Here is a 23,366-nt window from a genome sequence, read left to right as displayed (position 1 = left end):
ATCAAAGGAATTTCCTCATTGATGAATCCTTGACAAGCTTCCCACTAACCTAGTGTTGCTCATCTAAGAGTTAAACTGCAGCATAATGAAAATATATAGTAACATCTTTATGCACCAAAGGCAATCACAGGAGGCCTTTTGAGAAATAAACCTGAGGGTCATTACAAAATGGAAGGAATTGGGGGACCTAAGAATTGGAACCGCATTGCTCTTTCTCCAGCTACTGTGATATACATTAATCTTTGACATACTCTTTTCTCCTTGGTTTTAGGATTCTATCAATTATAATCTTCATTTTCGTAATAGCTTTTCAGAGGAATAACAGATATATAATAAATGTTTACATACTATAAAATGCAGCCACATTCATAAACAGAATAGGAGGGGTAGTAAAATGGATCTTTAAATTGAAGAAGTGTTAAAATGTCCATTAATTAACTCATTTAGAATGAGAAATAAAAGGTACCAATCTGAACCTACTGACATTTAAAACAAAGCACTGAATATGTCCAGATTAAACAGAGAGAAAGTACGCTTTAGAGGTATTTTTGCTTATGTTGATGCTTTGTAACAAGCTCAAAGGCAATGACAATGTCGAAACTAAAACAATAAAAACGGGAACTTTTGAAAAGTGTTGTTGATTACGCTTTGGAATATAGCTTTTCTGAGGTTCTAAGGTTTTAGAATACACAAAGAGTAACAAACTTTAGGTTGTCAAGATATACAGAACTATCAGACATTATTTATCTAAACTTGTGAGAAATAATTTGATAAATGGAAGGGATAAAAGAAACATTTATTAAAACAATTCTAGTTATATATTTCTTGCCAATTCAGTAAACTACAATTACACCTAAGATCAATTTCAGAGGGAAATCATACAAACACACACAGAAATTAAGGTGTTGCAAAATAACTCAAATCCAGTTGTTTTTCAAGTGTTATATAAACAAATAGTATTAAGTTGAATTTTAGGTTTACTATGTGATCAATCATTGCATCTAATAAAATAGACCCTCTTGACTAAACAGAAATATATTTGTTATTTTTCAAATATACTTATTGTTTCAATTAACAAAATATAGCATCATTTAGAAATAAATTAGTGAAAACATTCCAAATTCAATAATTACGAAATATCCAAATATATCTAGGAGTTTGATATTTGCACTTCTGAGTGCATGCTGTCATTCTAACTCATGACACTTTCTCTAACTGCTAGTCCTATTTAGAAGTAGGAAAAAGCTTTTATAGATATCTGCTATTAAATATTTTCACAGAAGTCTCCCAAGTATAAATACAACATAAAGAACTAGCATTATTTAGCAATGTTGTCAGTTTTAAATCTTAAGTTCCTAATTTCATTTAGTACAGTTAATGACAAAATAATAGAATCTCTTCATTTTAAAAGAATTAAAATATCTTGTGAGAATAGGCTAAAGAAACAATCTGCTCCTTTAGAAATCTTAACTTCCATTTAAAACAGTATCTTAATACTATCAAAGGATTTTGAGAACCACGATGGAAGTGAATCTGCTCCTTCTCAAAGACCTCCCTTTACAGCAGGTGTCAGTCTGTGAGTAGGTGATGTGTCTGATGGTCACGCTGTATTAACCAGTATGATACAGCTTGGCACACAACAACAAGAGAGATTTCTTAAACTGACCTATCCTATAAGGGATAATCTTTGAAAGTATGCATTTCTAATACTTCAGGCACAAGAGGGATAAAATAAATGCTCTGAAGTAAACTATGTACTGACCATCTCCTGGGTTCTCATTTACCTCCCTTACCTGCCCCTAATTTGTCAGACCCGGGCAGAGAAGGGTTCCACACTTTTTCTCACCTGACACCATCAATTCTATCGAGCTCATACCAGGGTTCACAGGTAAAACACAGATGTGCAGAACCTTGGCTGCTATGCTCTTTGTTCCACATATTGGCCCTCCAGCACTTTTTGGACCCTGAGATGAGTAAATTCACCATCACTCCTACAGAGAGGTGCCAAAGTTAACAGACTACTTTAGAAGTATAAATAGAATTCTCATGAGATAATAGAAATGAGTTACAAATAAAACAAGAGGTGTAAAATGTGAACACCAATGTTATAAATTAAAAATCTAACATTAGCAGAAACCACAAACTCAGCATGACTGAGAACCCCATATTTTTGGTAATGGTGATGATGATGTATGGCTGTCTTTGACTGCCTGTCATCCAACAGGGTAGCCTACATATATGTAGAAATCAAACACTTTCAAAAACAGTCACTATTATTTCTGTATTTTTCTTTTTAGGTTTTCCTCTCACCTAATTTTAAAAATGATGCATACCAACAACAGCATCCAGCATCAACTTCATTATTACTACATTTCCTCAATTTCAGGTAACTATAACATGCTTCTCATGTCATTAAAAATTGCCTGAAAACATGACTTAAAGCTAGAATATCATGTGGCTATACCACAAATCACTAAATCATCTTTCTACTGGTGAGCATTTAGGTAGTTTCCATTTTTAAAGTATCTTAAATAATTCTGGTTAAAATTCTTTAATCATATCAGGATACTAAAAGATAATTTCTGAGTCAAAGAGTGAATTTCTTAAAGTTCTTGATAACACAAGATCTACTGCTTTTCACAAAGATGACAATTCATATTCCAACTTCTGTTGTATGGTTGTTCCACTAAACCCACTTGTACACAGCTGTGTTTTTAATTGCCTTTGCCAATTTTACAGGTAAGAAAATGGTATCTCATAATAATAACAATGCATCTTGAAAAGTTGAACTTTGCTTTCTGTAACTGCCCTCCCAACCTGATAAAAGCAAAACTTTAAAAAAGATAATTTCTATCTTAAATGCTAGTCAGGAGTTTTTCTAGAAAGTACCTCTGGCTTTCCAATGTAAAGTTGTCTCAAATATATGAAAGTGAGATGAAGACATATATGATGCACATGACATTTGGACAAAAAGTACCTTTAGCCTGTTTTACACTTACTTTGTTTAAAAGCGTGGTATACATTAAGCAGTGTCAGATGATCTCCATCTATGTGGGCAAATCTCATCTTGGCCTCATCCGCAGCTTTCTTGGCCTCCGTGGGGCGAACAAAACACTGTGGGACTAAACAAGGTTGGTATGGGCCCAACACAAACGCCCATATCGATGAGTCACGCATTCACAGATAGAGGAACAAGGCCTAGCTAGGTCAGTTCACAGAGCATAGGGCAGGGCAGGATGGCCTCCAACTGCATCTTGGACTGTACTACCTTGATTTGGTACATCAACACCTAACCACATCTGTAAGACAAGAGGGTTGCAAAGCTACAGAGTACCTGATTATTTTAACTAGATCTAAAAGTAGGCATCAAAACAGCTATTCTGAAGGCCATCAAGATACTAGAAAGCTCAACTTATTTCAAAAAACCAGTGCTGATAGCTCTACCAATAACCAGAATTATGGTGTCAATAGCCTTTTAGCTAGATGTAATTTTTCAAAAGGCCATCCAATGAATCTACTGAATGGGTATTAAAGTTATGAAGCTACACTTGCAGGGCTAAAAACAACTTTCAAACCAGTCTACCGCCACATTTCTATTTTAATTTTTTCCCTAGTGCTGTGGCTATTACCAACTGGTGGGTATCACTATTAGCACCGGTAAGCAGAAGCATATGTAACATAAAAAATATCATGAAATCTTGGGTTTTGATGATAGCAGTAGTGGTGGAAGGTTAAACCGCCTCTGAATTAAGAAAATTCAAAAAGGCTCGGATGAATATTCAGCCTAGTTTTCCAGCATTTTAATAAAAAGATTAGTAAATAAAGTCCCAAGCTAAAAAAAAAAAAAAAAAGGTATTTAAATCAAAACCTCAATATAAAAGCAAAATCCAGTATTTAAAAAGTTGACAATTAGTCTGAAACAGTCATTATTTCAAGGGTCATCAAAATGTGTAACTACAGTGTTTAGAGCCTCAATATTAATTCACATGAAACTTGAAGTTGTTACAAAGCGTGCACTACATTTTTTGAAATACAACTTTCCTTAATTCACTTTAGCAATTCCATAGTCATGAAAGCAATATGAAAATAAAAATACTTAACAGCTTGGGACTTTGTCAACACATTTTTAAAGCTTTTAAAACCTTGTCAATTCAAATAATTATCAGTTCAGATAGAAGTTAATGGAAATAACCGACAATGAAATCATATACAGTATCAAATTACTTGTTTCCATACAGTTTCCCCTTTAAAAAGATGCCAAAGAAGCCAAAGAGAGACAAAGACACATGATCACAGTAAATATTAAGTCTTGCTTAATGTAACTGAAGCAAGGTAATCCATTAAAGTACATAAACCTCGAATAGTTTGAAAGTTAATGTGAACTAGCTACCAGTTAGTGGGAATAAGTAGCACTCCATGACCCGATTTGTATTATAAACTTCAGAAACTATTTTAATGGAAAACAAAGCATTCCAAGCTCAGCAATCTTTTTGCTCCATGACATCTTCCTCACCTTTCAACATTTCCCACCCCCAAAGGCCATTCTTAATAACTGCTGCACATAAATATTCACTCCCTTAATGTGCTGAAGATGACAGCCAGTAAACCCTATGTTTCGTAGAATTCCTATTACAAGTAAGACATGTAGTTGGAAGATTATCAACTGCATCACAATGACCACCTTTTAAAGGGACTAATATTAACTCAATGGTAATTGTATGCCTGATAAGAGAACTAGGAAAAATAAAAACTAGATAGGTAACAATAAATATACAGTAAATACACAAATAATCTGATAACTCTTGTCCTGTTCTTGACCTAAAAACTAAAATCCTGGGATAAGCACAGTGGAAGAACCTATCAAACAACATATAATAAGAAAGGCAGACAACAACCTACCACCACCTCCGCAAGTGAGACTACAATTTAATTAAAATGATTCAATACACTGCCCTGCCCATCTGCTCTGAGTCTGATCAGTCATAACTCTGCAAAAAAACATTTTAGCTAGTTCTTAAAACAAATTTCACACCATTAAAATATACCATAGATCTGTAGTAGGCCAAAATTTTTATATTTAGAAAAAATTTCAATTTATTCTTTATTCCATAACATTTTGAATTACTTGAGCCATTAAGTTGTAATTAAAACCAATAAACCACTCCATGACTGGAAGTCAGTTCTTCCCAGTACTAAAACTAGTAGAATAAAAACTTATATTTAAACAAAATAATCAGTGTTCCTTTATATATAAAAATATTTCTTCTTTTTGGAAAATATAACTTCCTAATTATTACTCAATTGTGAATTAAGCTTTACTGCTACTAAAACAGCACTATTTATTCTGCTTAATGTTCCAATTTTCAAAATTAACAATTTTATCTCATGTATATTTCTTTTATCAGTGTCTGTCTTCCACAGTAAAAGAACTATCAGGTTAGATCTTAAAGCTAAAATTATATATTACTATTTCTATTTATTTGATACTAAGCTTGAAATTCATCTTTGACTGCCACAGAAATACATGTGTACACAAGTAGAAAAAATTTACTTTAAAAGATATAGTTTGGGTTTGTCTCAGGCTGACTTAATAGTGCGAAGTATAGAACAAAGTTCTTCTCGAATTGTCAGTAATAAAGCGCAAAACTGACGGACTTACCAAAGAACTCAGTTACAATTGTGCTCAGACTTAGTTTTTTCTTATTTCAATTTTTATTTGCACTAAAGGGAGCCACTGTTTTTACTCTATTTTGTGCACAATGACTTACTTTACTTTTCTAAATACTATATGTAATTATAAAGCTATTTACAAGATATTTAGGAAACAAAATGAGTTCCTTAAGACCATCTATAAAATGCACTATAATACTAAATATTAAAAAACAAAACCAAAAGTGAAGTCCACCCAAACTTTGAAGAGCTGGGTTTTTTTTAGTTCCTTTCCCTCTATTACCTGACAACATAGCAGTAATAGATAGGACCTCATTAGAACAGTTGTAGTCACAACTTGCAATAACCATTTTAGCGAGCTGTGGATCTAGAGGAAACTCTGCCATCATGGATCCCAATTCAGTCAGATCTCCATCATCATTTAAAGCAGCCAGATAATTCAAAAGTTCTAGGGCTCTCATCAGAGTTTCAGGAGCTAGGGGGCAAAGAGAATCTATTAGTCAAGCTGCCTTCAGCAAGCAAAAGTGTGACTAAGTAAAAGGCATTATAAGCAGTCTTTTCATTCTATAGTTGACCAAACTAAAAACTCAAATTGTCATCAAATTCAATTACCGAGATCTAGCAAACAATGAATCATATGGAATTATAAAACTTTCCTGTATAGTAGTTAAAATAGTCATCAGTAACTGTTCATTCAATAATGTGTTCATCAAATTATTTTTTTCTAAAAAGTAAATTAGAAAATTTCTCTCATTTTCATGCCTAGTCAATAATTCCCAGGATAATTTAGTTATTCTGAAGGGGGGAAAAAATTGATTCCCATAGTTGTCACTCTTTTAGTTTTAATGCTAACACATAGGATTTATTTTGATGCTTACTGGAAGAAAAGGTAAAATGTCTTTAATATATGTAGCAAACAGAATACAGAGAAAGACAGCCAATTTTGGTCATAAGATTTGATGAAATATACTGAGAATGCATACCTGGTGGATCCATAAAATCAAAATGCACCAAATCATCAATACCAAGTTTCTTCAACTGTAATACAACTGATCCTAAATTAGAACGCAAAATCTCAGGATAGGTATTATCCTAGCAAAAAACAAAAATGTTTGTTCTGTTAAATATTCCTTAATCATCTTGCTCCAGAAAACACAACATATCTGTTCTCTTCCTCCTTGGCTATTTACTTTGACATTACTCCCACACCACTGACTCAGATGAGAAACATACTTGTGGAACAGACTTGAGAGCATTCACTTTCTGTAAACTATCTTTATGGTACTCTAAGTATTAGTGCTGCTGTCCACCTCAACTTCAAACTGTAACAAGAGTTGCATTGCTAGATTACACCATAATCTGATCAGGGAAAAAAAACAACTAAGGAGTGTATGGTGCCAAAAGGCAAGATGAAATAAATGAAGCAATTTTCTTCTGGTAACAAGTTCAGCTTAACTTTCTAAACACTCAGGAAGGATACAGTAAATCTCTTACCTGCATTTCTGTTTTATAAGCTTTCTCTGTGTAAAGTCTGAAGCATTTCCCAGGTCTGGTACGTCCAGCACGACCAGCCCTTTGTTGGGCTGAAGCTTTACTAATAGCTGTCACCAAAAGGGATTCAACTCTGATTCGAGGATTGTACACCTATTCGAACATAAATAAACAGCAAAATGATTCTTCAATTAAACTTAAAACTGTGATCTACAGGAAGTACCCAAAGCCCACAGCTAATCCCAAAACAAACATAGTATTGATGACCACCACAAATCATGCTCCCACAGAAACACAATCTGTCATCCTTTACCTTAACTTTTTCAGTCATTTCTGACTCCATCATTCTGAAAGACTCAAGCTAACATGGAAAAGCTCTTATCTAACACACAGATCACCTTTACGCCTTCTAATTTAAAAATCTCATTTCTACCAGTTTTACCTTGCCCTTATATAGTGTGTAGTGCTGAAGACTTTTGCCTGAAAAGAATCCGTCAATTCCAACACCTGATGTTCAAAGTGGGCATCAAGAAAATATTTTAAACTTGGTCCAAGTCAGTTACATGCTTTCAGTTTAAAGGGAAAGTTTTCCATCAAAAATATGAATACTATGTACAATGAATTCTCTCATTCATACCCATAAAATGTAATCAAATGTGTTTGAATAAAACATACAGTATTTACTGAGTCACTTCATTTGGCAAAAGTACTTGGTATTTAGTACTTTTACTAGGTGTGTCGTCTCATAAAAATTCTAATTTAGTTGATAAATAACTGATCTGCAAGGATAATTCTGTACTATTAGTACCCCCATATTCCTTAAATAAACATACAAACCAAAACACTTACCATTATTATATAGAAACAAAATATAACCTTAAGGAGAAATAAAACCTTTTAAAAAATCTAAAAGTAAACATTAAAATGGACTTAATTTTCAGAGCAGTATAATACAAAAGGTTCTTAATGCAGTCTTCTAAAAATTATTTTTAAAAAGTCTAAAAAGTAAATTTCAGCCAATAAATGAGTAGTTAACTACTGTTAAGCTTATACTAATTTGTTTATAAAGTATATAACTATCGTAATAAAACATGTACCTTTTGTTTTGCAAATCCAGGATCAATCACAAATACCACACCATCTATTGTCAAAGATGTCTCTGCAATGTTAGTTGACACAACTACCTGTTTAGAAATAAGTAGTATGTGTTATTACAAGTCAAGTAAAATTCAAATGACAGTAACATTAGCCATTAACTTTCACTAACATCACATTTCAATCCAGTAAATAAACTTGAAATAAGGTTTGATGTTCAATGCCCAATGTTATAAAAAGGCTTAAATTTAACAATTCAAAATTTCATTTATCTCATCATAGCAATTTTCTTTTTCAACAAAAGCTAGTACATTTTGAATATTCAAAAAGAAACATACCATAAAAAGAGAATTACCAATAAAACAGTATCAGTTTACCATGTAGACTATCTCCCTGATAGACCACTCCTTGGTTAATATCCTACTCCACACATGTACATCTTTCAATATTTACAAAGGAAATTTTCTATCACCAAACCTCAACTCAACATTTTAAGCAAAATGGCACATGTAGGGAGAAATCTCAAATTATAATACAAGAAGAACAGGCAAATCATGAGAATCAACAATAGATGTTTGGGTAAATATACAATCTCAAAGATAACATGTAATATACCACTGCATTCAAAGCAATTATTAAGAACCAGTTGAACTTTTTAATTAAAGAATCTACATACAAATATAGCTTGCTTTTTTGTGTTTTGTTATATTTTAGATGTATTTGGGAATCTGGTTAGAAACTTAAGATAAATCAGATAGTCTGCTCTTATAGCTTTTACAGTTTGTAAAGAAAGATTAGATAGACATGGGTAGTGCCTGACCAGTGTGTTTCAGCTATCTTGAGCTGAAACTGGCATCCCTCCCACCTCCTTTCAGACAGCTTCCCTATTCAGCACCAAAAATATGATTTGATGAGTAAATCTTCCTGTATGAACTATCCTTCTATAAAAATTTTTCACTTTCCCTTAAACATGGGCTTCAAGTGTTCTTCTTCAAAATAAGAATGATGTATCAATTGCCAAGGAAGTCCTCCTTCTCTCTCTGGATCATCCAGGAAGGCTATGGCAATGCTCTTAACCTCAAGATGAATTTGACTCATGCCAAGAGATAAAATATTTTCCAGCAAAAAATCCTGTAGCTTTAGCTGAAAGAAGCACCATCAATGGATGATGAGGTGCCACTATGACCCTTAGCTTTGATTCGGAACTAAAAGCCAAGGTATTACAATCACTTGCTGGAGAATCTCTTTTTTCAGTGAAAATTTTTCCTCAATATTCTTAGGACTTACTAGAACACAAAAAGCAAGTTAGGACTAACTTTAAATAACTAATTCTACTCCATGGATTTAAGTTGTAGATTCTACAAAATGTATCATGCATTGAACTGGCACCTAAATTAACAGAGCAAAGAAGGGTACACCTGTAAAGTAAGATTAATCAGTGTGGACCCATACTTCTCAAAGTAACTCAAAACAGAATGAAGAGAACTACATGAAAAGACAACAGTTAATCTTGCTATATAACAATTTCATGCAACAATAAATAAAAACACCATTGTAAAATTTCATTTACCTCCCAAAGTTCAGGATGCACATAAAGTAACAAAAAGAAAAATATCTTAGCATGTTCTGGAGACACTCTGAAATTGGAAGTTTCAACATCAGACTATTTTTATGGCGCTCACTACTCATGCTGATCCATGAAAAACTAAAAAAACCCCAACAAAACAAAACAAAAAAAACTGGTTTATTCCCCTATCAACTTTTTAAAAATTATTTTTATTGATTTCAGAGAGGAAAGAAGAGGGAGGGATAGAAACATCAATGATGAGAGAGAATTATTGATAGGCTGCCTCCTGCACATCCTACACTGGGGATCGAGCCTGCAACCTAGGATATGCCCTGACTAGGAATCGAACTGTGACCTCCTGGTTGATGATCATCCACTGAGCCACGCCAGCTGGGCCCCCTATCAATTTTTTGTTAATTCATATTCCACTAGGCTGGTGTTGTATATCCTTTCAGTAATTCTTTCAATTAAAAAGTGTTTTTGGTTCATTTAACTTTTATAGAGCCATTTTAAAGCATTAGCCATGATATAGTTAAATATCTTCATTAATCTGTAATTTGTCAATAATCATTGAAAACATTAGCATAAAAATTGAAAAAATATAGCAAAAAGAGTTGTGGATCTGTTAGTTCTGAACACAGAAATAAGAAAAATAGTAGATACCAAATTTGACAAAAACGTCATAAATGAGTAATCTTTCAAGTCAGGCTTCTTTCTACACATATAAAACTCAAGAAATTTGTAGTAGATAATACCATGAGGACCTAGTCTTTTCTTGATGTTAGTAACTATATATACCAAGCTTAATCCTTGACAATCGTCTGTCAAGGTGACGAAAGTAATGATACCTACTTTAAAAAGTGAAACTTTAAAACTGAAGTCTACATGCAGCTATCATATAGGTTAATGACTGGGCTCTTAAAAAAAGCAGCCAACACCTTCCTTCTGTGGTTTTCAATCCTTTTCAAACAACACAATCTTATTTTCAAAGAACCTATTAGAGTCACCATGTGTTAAAATACAAAAGCACGGCTGCACTGTTTCAAACTAGAAAACTCAGATCCCTTTCCTATCCCCAATAAAACACCCAGAAACAGGGTTGGAAAACCCTTGCTCCCTTCCAGTGCCAGGTACATAATCGACTGTACACCAGTAAGATCCACAATTCTGGCACTCAAGAAACCCATATATTTATACAGTGTAGTTTGTGCTACTGTTATTAGAGATCTGTGCAATCAACAATTCATACCTGTGGATATATTTGGTTAGACCTTAAAGAAAATTCTAAGAAGAAGCCAAGGCACCGAAGAAAAAATGCTTAGTTTTGGCCATGTAACTTAATAGAAAGACAGCACTTGGCCATATTCCTCTTTTCTTAACTCACTCTAGCCAACCTCCCATTTGCTAAGGTGAAAAGCAGTTCTGCTCTTTCTCTCAGGTCAAGAGGTATACAAAATTCCATCTAACTGTATTTTTCTATTTATTTTTGAACTATAGATTATTTTGTAGTGGATAAACCAGTTCAATCACCCATAACTTAATCCTTTGTAATTCAATATAGTTTGATCTCTCAAAGACAATTCTCATAGTATACATAAAATGTTTATACAGAGCACTTCTATGCTACCTTTCTTCCAATTGCTCCATTCTGTTTTTTTGGAGGTGGAGGTTCAAAAATGCGTTGCTGCTGCTGAGGTGGGAGTGTAGAGTACAATGGAATGATTTTAATGTCACCAACTTCAGGGCCCAAATCATCAACCTCACGTTTTATTCTCTTGCAGGCTTCATCAATTTCCTACAAAATAAAGTTTGAGTCTGAAAACAAAACAAATACACCCTAAAACAATTTAAGTATTTATCACAATCCCATTTCTATGTGGCATATTTTCACTTTAGTAATCAAACTAATTTAGCAAATTTCACTGGGATTTCTAAAATAATTTAAAAACTTTGATTTCTGTAGCCAAACAAACATACAACTGCCTTATTGGCATTCCATACCCCTTATCTCAAAGCTGGATGTCCCAATTAATTCTCAACAAATTATATTAAAATTGAATTTCTCACTTAGGAATATTTAACTGCAGTCATAACCTTTTCAATTTTCACAACCTCAAAGAAATTGATGTGCTAGATTTTTAAAGAAGCCAATTAGGCTGTAATGTCCTGTTATCACTAATGCAATTATATGGAAGATTTGTTTCATTGTTCCTAATGAGAACGTACACCTTTTACAGTATCAACATACTTAAGAACTAGGCTAACCCAAATATCTTTAGAGCACCTTCAAAAATGTCCCCACCACAGAAAACTATTTCTATACATTTGCATTCAAATCCAGGTTTAAAGTGAGGACACACACTGAATACTGAGAGTGTGAGAGTCACAGAAAGGTAAGGTAGGTAGAGGCTCTAGCAGTTGGCAAAGGAAGTTACAAAATCAGGAGGGAAATGTGTTTTAAATTTCACTGAAGCATTAATTCAGTTAAACTCGGAAGTATGTTGAACAAATGATTTGGCAACCTGTCCAGTGAAGGACCCAATCATAAACTATCCTTATAAAAATATCATCTTTTATTCAAAAGGCAATATTTTTACAAAAGAAAAAAATTTATCAGGTAAACTTATTCCATATTTTCACTATTTCAAACTAGAATGTTTCTTGAAATGATTTTAAGTCAAAGTGCAACTTTTGGTGCTAAAGCATGCAAAATTCTTAAAAAAAATTTTTTTTTTGTCATTTCAAGTATACTAGTTTTTTTTAAGCAACAGGTATAGTCTTGAAAATTATGACAAAGAAAACTATCAAGGATTTGATGTTCATAGTTCCCTTTGAGACCTAAAGTTTTGAAAAGAAAATCAAAGAATGTCATTCACTGAAAGATAAATAATGTAACAAGTGAAACAATCTTTTTTAAAGTATTGTTTTAAAATGCTGTATAGAGATCAGAATGCTCCCTGCTGGTATGCAAACACAAAAATTAGATATCTTCCAAATCAAAAAGTTTGAATATAAATGCAAAACTAGATTTTCTACAATAAAAAAAAGAGAAAATGGCTGCAAATATCCTGAATAGTCACAACTTTATTAATTTAATCATATATTTGGACAGAAAATAAGTTGTTAGAAGTCACCAAACACCAGATTTCATATACAATATTAGAAAGCTAAGTGCGCCAAATTGTACATTTGCAGATTCTAGAATTTTAACAAGATAATTCCAACTTTACTTGAGGGGAATGGACTATTTAATCTACCAAGCATATGTGGAGCTAAAATGAAATCACTACTTCATGGACTATAAAGACATCTCTATACACCACTGATGTTTTTAATAAACAAGATTCTGAAGACTAAGTTTAACTGCAATAAAATTTTCTTCTAAAGTTTATACAACTTTGATAAAGTTGACACACTGTTCAGAAGACCACAAAACTCAAGTCATCAACATAAAGCAACCATCTGCTCAGTCATGAGCAATACTGAAATTTCAGACATGAATATCTGATTTGAGAAAAGACTTTCAGTTCTAAAAGGATCATATATAAATTAATTTGGACACCACTAATATAAAGAATCTGAACTCACTAGATGTGTAAGACGTTTTACTAAGCAAAATTAAAAAGAATGTTGCTTAAAGAATGGTTTTAACATCCTCAAGTATGCATTTACAAACAATTGGTATTTCAATTACATCCTTATCTAATTCAGTAGTGTAGTTCCCCAAAGACTTCATAAGTTCCGATTTTAAGCATTAGAACATAAAAAACATTCTACAATTCAAATTTTTCCCAACCTCTCACCAATTAAAACTGGTCTCTTCCAAATTAAGTCAGCTGATTACAGAGGTACTATTGTTTAAGTACTCAAAATGGTAATTTAATATGATCTTAAAAATCATTTTAAAATTTCACGAGATACACTTTATGGATGCTATTCAAATTTATGAATAAGGAATTCCCAGAATCTACCATTTAACTAAGAAAAAATAACAAAGGGTCAAGAACAGGAGGAATAATTATCCTATTTTATATAAAAAAGGCTAATATGCAAATTGTCCCCTCAGTTCAACCAGGAGTTCTACTGCTCACTATGACCTGCACTGACCACCAGGCGGCGGTATAGAACATGGCAGGCGACCAGCTGTGGTGGCAGGGGCGCTAAGGGAGCCAGGGAAGGAGGAGGCGGGGAACCTGATCAGCCCTGATCGCTCGCCAGGTCTAGGGACCCTACCGTGCTCGATTTTCGGCACCTAGACTCTAGTTTTACATATCTTTAAATCAGTGCTACTATACACAATCGATGAAACAAAGTACATTTACTTTGCTACTTTCTCCCCAAAGGTCTTCAAGACTAGTCACCTAAAGGGCACATATAAACCTAGTTTGGCATTACCATGACACTCTATTGGAAGACATATTATACTCCCCCTCTAGAACACATTGAAAACCATGGAGCTTGCTCCTTTCCCTTCCTGAGCTATAGGAAAGTTGCCAAAATAATTAACTGCACAAAATATCTATAATAATAAAAGTGTAATATGCTAATTAGACTGAACAGCCGAATGACCTTCTGGACGAAGCCGTGGGAGCGGCAGCAAGACAGAGGCAGCTGCCATTGCAGGCAGGCACTGAAGCAGATGTGGTTAGGGGCGGTGAGGCAGGCAGGCAGAGTGGTTAGGGGCGATAAGGCAGGCAGGCGAGTGGTTAGGGGCAATCAGGTAGGTGAGTGGTTAGGAGCCAGCGGTCCCGGATTGCTAGAGGGATCCCGGATTGTGAGAGGGTGCAGGCCGAGCTGAGGAACCCCACCCCCATGCACAAATTTCATGCACTGGGCCTCTAGTCAACTCATATAAAAGTCTTTCAGGTCCTCAACATGAGGACATCTGATATTTCTGATAGATTTCTAATATGCTTGGTTACCTGAACATAATTATTTTCAGTAGTCATTTAAGAAAATATGCTATGCATTTTGGAAGTGAGAAACTATAAAGACCAGACACAAAAGGACAAAATGATTACTTCAACAACATATGGTTTATATGCCATCAAAAAAGCATTTGGTACTCTTGCTTACACAATATACAAAATTTCTTTCATTCAAAATGCATAGAAAGGAAGACTAATGTTAACAGAGGTTTATCTGTAAAACACTGAATTTGCAACACATCTTATTCCCCACCCCCCCAAAAAACAAGTATGATTCATTCTTCACTAAGAATGATTTTTAATCCCTCCAGGGACATTTGACAAAGTCTGTAGACATTTTTGGTTATGACAACAAGGGGAAGGAGTGTTACTGCATCTAGGGGTAGAGGCCAGATATTCTAATAAACACCCTACAACGCACACGGCACCCCACAACAAAGAATTAATTGGCCTTCAACATAAATAGTGTTGAGGTTGAAAACATTTACTCTACAGAAAAGAAACTATAGCCATTAGGGCACAAATTATAAATCATAAGACAATACTGAAGAAATGGACAAAAAGATTACTCAAATATTATATACCAAGGATCCCTGTCAAAACAAACACAAATTAATACTTCAAATTCTAGTGGAGACAGGCGATAACACAGCAGACCTCTGAGATAACTAGGGCTATTTCCCTCAACATTGTTTAGGCGGTGGCAATAATGTACCAAAGCCACTAAAGCATTTCTCTGGAAAAGAGAACTTTAAACCTAAGGAAATATAAAAATGGCTAGAGAAGCTTGTGGAAGATGTGATTCCTATATTTCACTCTCAAACTTCACCTGTTTTAGCAAGTCTGGAACAGGATCAAGAACCTCCTTTGCTTTAGCCAACTCTACTCCCCTGGCAGGCAACCCACTGACCACACTTGAGCAAAAATGTTCTGGAACAGGGGTCAGAACTTTCACTATAAAGGGCCAAAATAGTTTAGGTTTTGTATCCATATACCACGCATGCGGCATATTCCTTGTTTTAATTTACAACTCTTTAAAAATGTAAAAGCAAATCTTAACTAGTAGCCATACAAAAACAAACAGGAGAGAGGGGGGCAGCACATGTAGATATTTAAATTTAAAAATTAACTAAAATTCTCAAATACTGCAATTCAGTCCCTCCTCACTAGCTACATTTCAAATACTCAAAAGCCATGTCCTTGGTGACTACCATATTAACAGCAGAGATAAGAATATCCCCAGCCCTGACCGGTTTAGCTCAGTGGATAGAGCGTCGGCCTGAGGACTGAAGGGTCCCAGGTTCGATTCCGGTCAAGGGCATGTACCTTGGTTGTGGGCAACATCCCCAGTGGGGGGTGTGCAGGAGGCAGCTGATCGATGTTTCTCTCTCATCAATGTTTCTAGCTCTCTATCCCTCTCCCTTCCTCTCTGTAAAAAAAAACAAAAACAATAAAATATATTAAAAAAAATACTTCCTCTCAAAAAAAAAAATTCCCTAGTACTTAAGAAGTTCGAATGGGACAGCATTGCTCACTCTTGAACCTTGCTACTTATCCCTTGAGAACTGTAGCATTACCTGGAAGCTTGTTAGGAATACAGAATCTAAGGCCCCACCTGACCTTTAAATCAGAATCTGCAAGTTTTCTAACTGAGTTGCATGTTTATTAGTTTGAGGAGCACATTCTAGAAATTCACAAAGCCCATTAGAACAAATGACAAGCAGTAAGAAAAGACTTTCTTAAAACCATTTTATACAGATACTATTTAAGATTTTTAAAAAATGTTCAATGAACAGGAATCAAACCGGCAACCTTGTGCACTGGACACGACCTAACCAATTGAGCCATACCCACCAGGGCTACAATTCATATCTTAAAATGAGGTAAATTCCAAATAAGAAATTTCAGTAATTCCTTTCAATCTTCAGCAAGCATGTGGAAGACGACAAAAACATTTTTGGACTGTGGATGGGCACCTAAATTACGCGAGCTTGCTCACAAGCTTAAATAACTATCATAACCTGATTTCATATCAGCTGTGATTAAAATTCATAGTTCCGTAAAAGTGCAAATTACCACACACACTGACCATCTAAATCTCTCCGAAACCAAGACTAAATTATTAAATCTTGACATTCTGAAAGCACTTAACATTCTTAGGATAACTAGAACACATTAATAGCATAAAAAAAGTATTCTTAAGAGTGCATGGATAAAAAGGTATATAAATACAATCATGTTGAAGAAATAATTTTAATGTTGGGATTTAAAAATGGTTAATATATGCCAATTTCTTAAGTTAAAAGTTGTTGCATATAGAAGTAATACGCCAATGGCTAAATAATGAAGCAAATAATGACGATACCTCTTGACCAGTTAAGAAAAGTAGAAGATCTCCCTCCTCTTCTTCACACATATGAATTTGGATCACTGTTCGAATTGCTGCTTCAAGGTAATCTCTCTCTGGTTCAGGAGTATAAAAGATCTCAACAGGATGCGTACGTCCAGGAATAGTTAAGAGAGGGCAGTTATCAAAATAAATCTGGAATTTTCCTGCATCTAGAGTAGCACTCATAACTATAACCTGACAAAAAAGAAAACACAAAAACAAAACAGTAAATTACCTGAAGTTGTCAAGGATTCTAATGTGGTCTTAAAGAAAAAAAAAGTAATGTTTCCTGTTCTATATAATGTGTATCAGTTATAAAAAATCTACAAGTCTTCATACCAATAAATTGTGATTACAAAAATCAAATACAGTAAAATTGAGCTATAGTAAGCTATTTACATTTAATAAAATGAGAACTAAACCAGACATCCCATAAATAGACTACAATATTATCTTCATGAAGCAATACCTTAAAAATAAAAATTTATAAAATCACATAATATGTAAAAGGGATTTTTAAAAGGCATAATTAATATGTGGTATGATTACTGCTCCATTTACTAAAACAGAACACAAGAACCTTGCATATGGGAAAAAACAAAAAGAATCAGTGGCAGGTATAAACTTTATCCTTTCTTCCAAATCACTTTCAATAAGCATGACTTCCTTAGTAGATTCCTAAAATAAACATGTTTCCTTCTTTAAAAGCCACAACTACAAAAGTTTGTTCAGGTGCAGATCTGCATGACTATGTAAGTACCATCCTTCTATGTAAGTCATACATTATATAACTCATTAAAAATGTACTTAAATAGAAACCCCCCAAAACATTCTACACTACAGAATTTCTAGTTGGTGTTTATTTGACTTTCTCCCCAAAACTTCAATAACTCATAAAGCTTAATCAATAATGGTAGTATTCATATAGTTTTTCAAATACATTCTTTAAAAACATAATTTAGTTTTTATAAGAAAAACATACTCAGACATAAAAAAAAAAAAAGAACATTTAGTCAGTTTTAAGCCCTTATCAACATAGTAAAACTGGCCAGAGCACAACTGGTATAACAGACAGAAAGAACAAACACACTAGGATAAGCAAATGAATTTCTAAGAAGTGGGTTGTTCTGGTTGTAGCTATTCCCACTCACCAGCACTGTGTTGGGATATGGATAAAGATTTGATCCTTAGAGATCTCTGTCTTTAATAAAGGGCAAGGTGAGCAGAAGGGTTACAAAACTACCCTACTATTAGGTCGTTAAAAAAACAAAAACAAAAACAAACCAACTAAAAAAACCTGGGTGGGTTAGAAATTGAAAAGGTTTGGCTTAAAAATACATTACTCAAAAGTAGAAGTATAGTTCAAATCTAAAATGAAGACAAAGCAAAGTAGATTAGAAAAACAGCAATATCCACACATATGCTTTATGAATGAAATGAGTAAAAAATTACTTTACCTTTAAATCTGATCTCTGTCTTACAACTTCCTTCAGAACACCCATGAGAATATCTGTAGCCAATGTCCTTTCATGCGCCTCATCGAGAATTATTACACCATAACGCTCCAGGAGGGGATCATTCATAGCTTCACGAAGTAACATCCCATCCGTCATGTATCTGTATTCACAAAGAATGTGGTTGGTCAAGTTTCACTTAGGGAATTTTAAAACTAAACTTTGTGACATAAAAATGAAATGTAAAAACAGCAGGTAAGTCAAAATTTGCCCAAAACAAATGTGCTGTTGTTTCCTAATCATTTGTAAAATTAAGCTTTAAGAAAAAAAATTTACAGTGTATATCAAACAAGCTATACATTATCAAACCTACTCAAGTATGATTGCAATACTGAAATGCATGGAGAAAACACATCTGAATACAAAATATAATGGTCACATGGTTTCACACAAATGCCAAAGCAAAATTCGAAGCATATATTACTACATGCACATGTGCATTTCTTTAAAACCCTTAAAATTCTCCACTTGCACTACAAAAGGCTCCTAGTTCAAAAGGGCTAAGAGAGCGCATGAGTCTACCATCTCTCTCCAGCCTGACCCAATTCAAGAAGCAATTATAAAGAAGCACAAAAATACACTCACGGAATAAAAAGCATTAGTAACAAAGAAATGCTGACAAATATACAGTATATGGAAGAACTATGTACACCAGCTAGATTAATGAACCAAAGAAAGGGAAACCAGGCTTAGGGGGTGACTCAACAGAAGTCAGCTAGTGTAGAATCCAGGAACTAGTTGAAGAGTGGTTTGCAGAATGGTTGTATGTATGGGTCAGCCATCTCCTGTCCATTCCATTCTATTACTGTCACTAATACAAAACAACTATCTTTAAGTTTGGTGCCTGAACATAAAGTCTGCCTGCAAATGCCGGTATCACAGTTTGTTCCTTTAAATATAAATCTATGATTTTATTTACGGATTTAAAAGCGGTATAAAATCTGAAGTCATCATTTATGACTTCACTATTTTGGCTCTATTTTTCACAAATTAGTCTAACCTAATCTTTCATGGACCAACTTGATATTCTTAGCTGATGCCATCTGTTGGAGCAGTAAGTTCAACAAATTGACAATGTACAAGAGAAATGAATCCTCTTTATTTCAACTGAACACATTTCTGGAATCGACACAGCATTATCTGCAAGCTTATTATATATTAAGACCGGGAAAGCAAAAGTGTCAATTAAATTATGACTCAATGCCTTAATGATAGTGTAGCATGAATCAACTACATTACAGTCTCTAGTTGTCTTTGATGTATTTGAGAACATTTAGTAATTTCTTCTGTCTTAGATGTTAAACAATCTTTTTGCACATTATCTCAATAGCAAAACGTAATAGCTTCATCTTCTTGTAGGTAACTTCCTTAGATTAAACAAAGCTCTTGACTTGCTTTTCATGGCCAGAAAAAAAAAAAAAAAAATGGTCACTCTTACAACAACAAATATTTGATTAAATATGATGAAAAGTACAACCTTCTGCTTGGTTTCCAAGCCTATTTATTTCAATATGGAATCCGAGTGTGATATTTTTGAAGGCATTTTAATTAGCAAGTAACTCAACAAGTAGCTCGAAATATGTACATTATTTAACTGAAGTGACAATACGTATAGTTACATCAAGTTCAAGAATTCACAGGCAGTGACAACCACCAAACTACCAACAGTTTATAAGACCCTCACAGGTTATAAAATGAATACAAATTTCACATATTAAAAATGTGAGAAAGGGTCACAACTGATAAAGTATCAAACTTTAACGTGAAAACTCCTTCTTAAAACTCATTTTTAAAAAGCCACTCTTTACTTTGATCTTTTACCTTCTCACATTCATGCTTCAGACAACCACAATATAGAGGCATTCAAAAGCAGAGCTGACCCAAATATTCATTCTTTTACATTTTTCTGAAGGAAAATGTTACAAATGGTAGATTATAAATATTGCAAATTAGGTTAATGACACTATTATTTTCCTTGTTTTATTAACAACTATGCATAAGCCAGAACCCTCTTACTTCTAGGTTCCAGAGACAGACTTCTGGATATTCCTCATTGTTTAACTGATCATCACCCAGGGAGATCCAATTTACTGAGATGCTACTTATATACTATATCACAAGTTAATCACAAGTTAATATAAGAAGACTGCCATTTTTATAATAGACAGCTTTAGGAAAAATGACATTGTAATAGCTAGAAGATCTCTCTAAGATACAAATTGGTTGCCTTTACAGTGAAAAAAAAAAAAAAGGAATTATTAGCAGTTAACTTTTCTAAGGTCTCAAATCCAGTTCAATAACTTACCAAGACTAGGTATCAGTGCACCAATTCCAATTTTAGACCCATCCTACAATAACACTTTCCTGAAAGGCCCAGATAAATATGTGTGTTCATACATACATATACATCTTATATAATAAAAGGCTAATATGTAAATTGACCGAACACAGAATGACCAGTCGCTATGATGCACACTGATCACCAGGGGGAAGACGTCTTGCTCAACACCGGAGCTGCCCCCCTGGTGGTCAATGCGCTCCCACAGGGGGAGCGCTGCTCAGCTAGAAGCTGGGCTCAGGGCTGTGAGTGTAGCAGTGGTGGCGGGAGCCTCACCTGCCTCCACAGCAGCACTAAGGATGTCCGACTGACAGCTTAGGCCCCTCAGTCCGACATCCCCTGAGTGCCCCTGGACTGGGAGAGGGTGCAGGCTGGGCTGAGGGAATCCCCCCCCGCCACACTCACCAGGTACACAAATTTCGTGCACCGGGCACCTCTAGTGTGTGTGTGTGTGTATATTTTATATATATATATATATCAAAAGCTGATAATTCTCTGTACTGCTAGATGCATGAACCCCTTTGCTAAAAAAACAAATAAAAAACAAAGGAACCTGACACAGCACAGAAAAAAAGGCAAGAACCAGGTACTAGTGGTCCTATAAAAATCATAGTCATTTGCCTTTACCTAAGTCAACTTTTACTACATTCCATAGTAGTAATGAAATAATTTACCCAGTCTGAGGGGTGAGTCACAAGAATAGGATGTTACAATAAAAAAACTGTAATTGTATAATTTTGAAGTTTCAATAATAAAGTAAACAAAAATTGCTTAGGACGGCCAAAGTCTGCATTTTTCTGGGTACCCTATTAGCCAGTGTTTTTCTCACTCTTTTGGGACAAAGACTCACTGAAAAGTCATCTGCATATCCTGGGAAATGACTAGAAATACAAAACTTGGACCTCATCCCAGACCTATTTAATCAGAAATTTTAAAGGCAGGGCATAGCAATTTGTGCTCTAAGCTTTAATGTAATTCTGATGCTTGCTAAAGTTTGAGAAGCACTAGTCTAAATCAAGTTTAACAAGATGTAGATTAAGCAAAGCAGACACATAAAACAAATAAAAAAAAATCCTTGGAGTAAGTCAAAATGAGTTCATATTTCCAACTACAACTGTTTAATGAATAAACAAATAGAAACCAAAAGAAACCCAGTGTGCTGAGTAGTATCAATTCATGTATTTTTGCAATGGGCACAAACACATGGCATACATAGTACAACTACAAGCCAAGAGCCAACCCTGACCCCAGTCAACATCACCAACTGTAATAATATAAATAAAGCATAAAACATTATGCAGTACAAATGCGTTGTTTATAGTTTTGTGTTTACATATATTTAAATATAACTTTTTTAAACAGTTCAAGTTGTCTGATTCCTAAAAATTCATAAATGAAAGGAAAAAAGATCCGGAGAAGGGTGAAAAATGTTTTCCTAAATGAATGCCATATAAGTTCTAAACTATACCATATATTATTCATAACTTTAAAAATGATACTAATGTTAAAGTATGAGTAATAAAAAAACTGCCCATGTGGGGTAGCAATCCCCAGTAACTTAGTGTTATGCTATTTGGTGAAGGGGGGTGGAGTGCAGTAGGGTGGAGTGGAAGGGAGGGGGAGAGCCTTCTTAAATCCCTCTTACCTCCCCCGAAATGCCTGATTTATCAAAGATGTTTAAAACAAAATATCAAAATATAGAGATTTAAAATCTAGAGCAGAGTATGATGCACAATCCCATGTTAAAAAATATGTTGTTGTCCTGACCAGCGTACTCAATGGTTAGAGCATTGGCCCGCACACTGAAGGGTTGAGGGTTCCATCCCTGAACCTGGTCAGAGCTCATATGGGAAGCTACCAACCTATGTGTTTCTGTTGTTCTAAAAATCAATGTGAAAAATATCCTTGCATGAGGATTAAAAAAAAAAAAGTTAATTAAATACTTGCATAAAACTCAAGTTTTCTGTATGGCATGAAGTACAGAGGTGGGCAAAAGCAGGTTTTAATAATCCTATCTAATGAAAGAGAAACATGGTAATTAGTGTACATTCCCAACCCTTCCCATTGGCTAATCAGCCAGGTATGCAAATTAACTGCCAGCCAAGATGGCGGCCAGCAGACTGGCAGCTTAAAGCTAACCTGAGGCTTGCTTGTTTCACTGACGGAGGAAACAACGTTCCCCGCCTGCCTTGCCGGTCTCTGAGCTTGCAGTTTGAAACACTGTTACAAATATAGAAGCTAAACAAAACCCCAGAAACCTGCTTTCAGCCCACCGGGATCTCAGAGCTGGAGTTGATACAGTGTTTCAACTACAGAACCCAAACAAACCAGATACCTGCTTTCAGCAGCAGAGGCCTCAGAGCTGGAGCCAGAG

At 34.6% G+C, this 23,366-nt stretch overlaps 1 protein-coding gene across 1 annotated transcript in view; it reads right to left on the bottom strand.

Moving 5' to 3' along the window:
• Positions 1-23,366, bottom strand: part of DHX15 (DEAH-box helicase 15) — a 54,740-nt gene that overhangs the window by 5,471 nt on the left and 25,903 nt on the right. The window contains exons 4-11 of the mRNA XM_006771040.2: positions 18,598-18,757; positions 17,117-17,335; positions 11,451-11,618; positions 8,259-8,345; positions 7,165-7,314; positions 6,654-6,762; positions 5,954-6,145; positions 3,000-3,122 (exon numbers count right to left, since the gene is read on the bottom strand). Coding sequence (XP_006771103.1) covers positions 3,000-3,122; positions 5,954-6,145; positions 6,654-6,762; positions 7,165-7,314; positions 8,259-8,345; positions 11,451-11,618; positions 17,117-17,335; positions 18,598-18,757 — 1,208 coding nt within the window. The remainder of the gene's footprint in view (positions 1-2,999; positions 3,123-5,953; positions 6,146-6,653; positions 6,763-7,164; positions 7,315-8,258; positions 8,346-11,450; positions 11,619-17,116; positions 17,336-18,597; positions 18,758-23,366) is intronic.

This window comes from Myotis davidii, unplaced genomic scaffold, assembly GCF_000327345.1.
Source record: "Myotis davidii unplaced genomic scaffold, ASM32734v1 scaffold743, whole genome shotgun sequence".
Lineage (NCBI taxonomy): Eukaryota > Metazoa > Chordata > Mammalia > Chiroptera > Vespertilionidae > Myotis > Myotis davidii.
Note: the sequence above shows the minus strand (reverse complement) of the source record. Positions and strands in the feature narration are given on the sequence as shown.